Genomic DNA, 2,771 nt, shown 5'->3' with positions numbered 1-2,771 from the left:
AATTTGCTGCATAACTTTTGAATTATAGGTGCTCAAATAAAAAAAAATAATGAAAACAAGTGAATTTTGTAAGTAATTTTTAAGAGGGGCACAATTAATTATGTCATAACTTTTGAAGCACACCATATTCTGATTTGAAATTAAATGGGTATTTAGCACTTATGTGTACACTTCATATGTAGTAAAGTGTGCCTTAAAAAAAACCAAATGGCAAGTAACTCAAAGTCTGTAACTCTACATTTCACAATTTTCAAAATTTTCGGTTTATCGCGTATAGGTTTTGAAGCATTTAATTTTAAGAACTATTTAAGTATGTATTGTATTCTACAAACAATTACGAATAATTTGATACCGTAGCAAGAGGTGTGCTTTTAGAATAAACAAACTTTTAAAGATAAAATATTCTCCGATCTTGAGCGTAATTTTTATTCCAAAAACTCCTTAATTGAAGGCACTTTTAGAAAATACGTCGAAACGATCTAAATTAAGTGTAAGGAAATGATTAAAGGTAAATTTTACAGACTAAAGGTAAGTATTATACGCTAAAGGTAATTACTATATGTGACCTGGTCTACGGAAAGGGGGCTTAGGTGTCAAAAAATCAATTTTCACTTTTTGGGTGATTCGGATGGAAGATGAGATGCTTTTTCACGTGGTGAAAAGCAGAAAATCCTAACTTGCTTAGAAGTGTACTAAAAATGTAGAGAAAGAAGAGTAAAAATACGACAAAATATAAATTATTGGTAATGAACAAAATACATTGAATTATAAGCTATAAAGACATGATTATACACTAGAAAAACGTATTATGGGCCAAAAATAATAATGTTGAGTAGTTTATGTATTTTTCTTTGTTGTCGTTTTCCTTGAGATCTTTTTACGTGTTGATCCTGAGAAAGATGGACCTGGTTCCTCGTCTGGTTTGAGAACATCTTCACTAGTTTTTGTCTTCCGTTTCTTCGATGGCAAATCTTTCGGCAATGGAGCCACAATATCTACTTTAGATATATCCGAAAGTAAGCTGCGAAGATTGTGATAGATGTACCACTGACGTTCCAAAGATAAACCGGCTGGTTGTATAACTTTCGGCATTTCAGGATCGATATGTTTTAACAGAAGCTTAAAGGACTGCACTTCTTCACTGTCTGCGAATCTCTTTGTTTTTACACAATCTGTAGAGATTATGAAATGATGGAATTGCGTTATTCCAACAAGTGACTTGTACAGTGGTTTAAAATAGCTGTCCCATTCATACCAGACGACTTTTTCAGCCGATATAGCTTTATTATAACCCCCAGGTGATGATGCCTCGACACACTGCAGTAAATCTGCATACGTGTCGATGTTACTGACGGCATACTTACTTTTGAAAATACCGAAGTAACGATCAGGCGCGAACTTAGTGTGCCCGGTAAGTAGAAAATTGAATAAAATAGTTTTGTTAAGACCCCGAGCCAAACACCATTGCAGATATGATAGTACAATGTTATTCTTATTCTGCCCAACACAATTGTCACAGAAAAGAACGAGTGTTTCAATGTCTTTATAGTAGGTTTGCAGGTGATAATGCAGGATGCTCACAACACAGTTAGGTCCTTTACCAACGTCATCTTTTTCGTCTATCATGTAATTGTACTGTAAAAAAAAAAAAAATTCCGCACTTCTTGGTTGCTTTGAAGTATGCTGTACCAGGTTGTTGTGGACTGACAGGGTAGTGAACGGTTTGGGCAAAATCAAATGACAGAACGACTGCTGTAGGGTCAGTATTTCTACACCAATTTTGATAATATTCTCGTTGATTTCGGGCTCGGTGGAGGTGATCAAGAAATTGATTAAGCTTCTGTGCGCGTTCAATGTCAGTAACACCTTTGGCTTGCGCAATCGATATTGTGTTTCCTATTAAAAGAAAAAATACTGAATTTAATCTCAACGTTTGATACAACTATAAAATGAGAAAATAATGAGCTACTTACCACGGCAGACATCGCAGAGATCATCCGCTGGTTTAATAACTGTAACATGGGGTATGTATTTGGACCATATCCGTCGAAAACTGCAATTACTCATCTTCAATTCGTCATCACTGAGTGAAGAAATGTATTTTCGATAAATTGAGGACTTCGTCTCGCTGGATGGCAGTTTCATTATCCGAAAATCCTTAAATTTTGGGAGTCGTCCGGGCAGTGGAAGAGCCATTAAATCGGCTATAGACTCGATGAATTTAACAGCTTTTTCGATGTCAGCCGGTTTAAATGACTTTGGATGTGTACTCGGTTTATTTGCCAGTCCGTGTTGGCGTGGATATTGTGGATATTGACACCTGTAAATAGGTACCACTATTAGCGCTGGCTAAGTTTGAGCACACACGTAAATTTTTATTATTTCGTCCATAACTATAAAAATTGCGGTAGGAATCTTACCTCTAGTGGGTAAAAATCCAGGCGTTATTATTTTATATAAAAATGGTACCGGAATTAATAGATATTTATTGATTTTCGCCAACTTTTTGTTAGGTATATATATGTAGGATTTAACTTTCCGTTTACTATAGATATTATTTTCACTTGTTTTTTTTTCACCCGTGTATCCGGCTCGCTGGTTCCCAAAAGAAAGAGGGAAGGGATTTCGGCGGAAGTTGGATGTAAGCTGAGGTGGCTATCTAATTTATCGATAACTGATTATCTTAAATCATATGGGTGAAAAGATGGGTTAAGGAAACTTGCAGAGCTATGTTTATTATGCTTTACGGTATGGAGGGGAATAAAAAAATT

At 35.5% G+C, this 2,771-nt stretch overlaps 1 protein-coding gene across 2 annotated transcripts; it reads right to left on the bottom strand.

The window, feature by feature from the left end:
• Positions 1 to 816: 816 nt before the first annotated feature.
• On the bottom strand, positions 817 to 2,292 carry LOC118734771. 2 transcript variants are annotated; one of them, XM_036464459.1, is made up of 2 exons: positions 1,974 to 2,292; positions 817 to 1,914 (listed from the first exon to the last, which is right to left on the bottom strand). In XM_036464459.1, the coding sequence occupies exon 2, from the start codon at positions 1,624 to 1,626 to the stop codon at positions 838 to 840; it is 789 nt and encodes a 262-aa protein (XP_036320352.1). In that variant the 5' UTR covers positions 1,627 to 1,914; positions 1,974 to 2,292; the 3' UTR covers positions 817 to 837. The 2 variants fall into 2 exon arrangements, with proteins under 2 accessions (XP_036320352.1, XP_036320351.1); XM_036464458.1 differs by having other exon boundaries at positions 817 to 1,896.
• Positions 2,293 to 2,771: the final 479 nt, after the last annotated feature.

Source organism: Rhagoletis pomonella, unplaced genomic scaffold (assembly GCF_013731165.1).
Source record: "Rhagoletis pomonella isolate Grant_MI unplaced genomic scaffold, Rhpom_1.0 Rhpom_scaffold_00002, whole genome shotgun sequence".
Taxonomy (NCBI): domain Eukaryota; kingdom Metazoa; phylum Arthropoda; class Insecta; order Diptera; family Tephritidae; genus Rhagoletis; species Rhagoletis pomonella.
Note: the sequence above shows the minus strand (reverse complement) of the source record. Positions and strands in the feature narration are given on the sequence as shown.

Coding starts and splice junctions, on each gene's coding strand:
- LOC118734771 (XM_036464458.1), bottom strand. CDS start 2,021: ATGTTACAGTTATTAAACCAGCGGATGATCTCTGCGATGTCTGCCGTG. Junction 1,897..1,973: donor TCTCTGCGATGTCTGCCGTG/GTAAGTAGCTCA, acceptor TTCTTTTAATAG/GAAACACAATATCGATTGCG.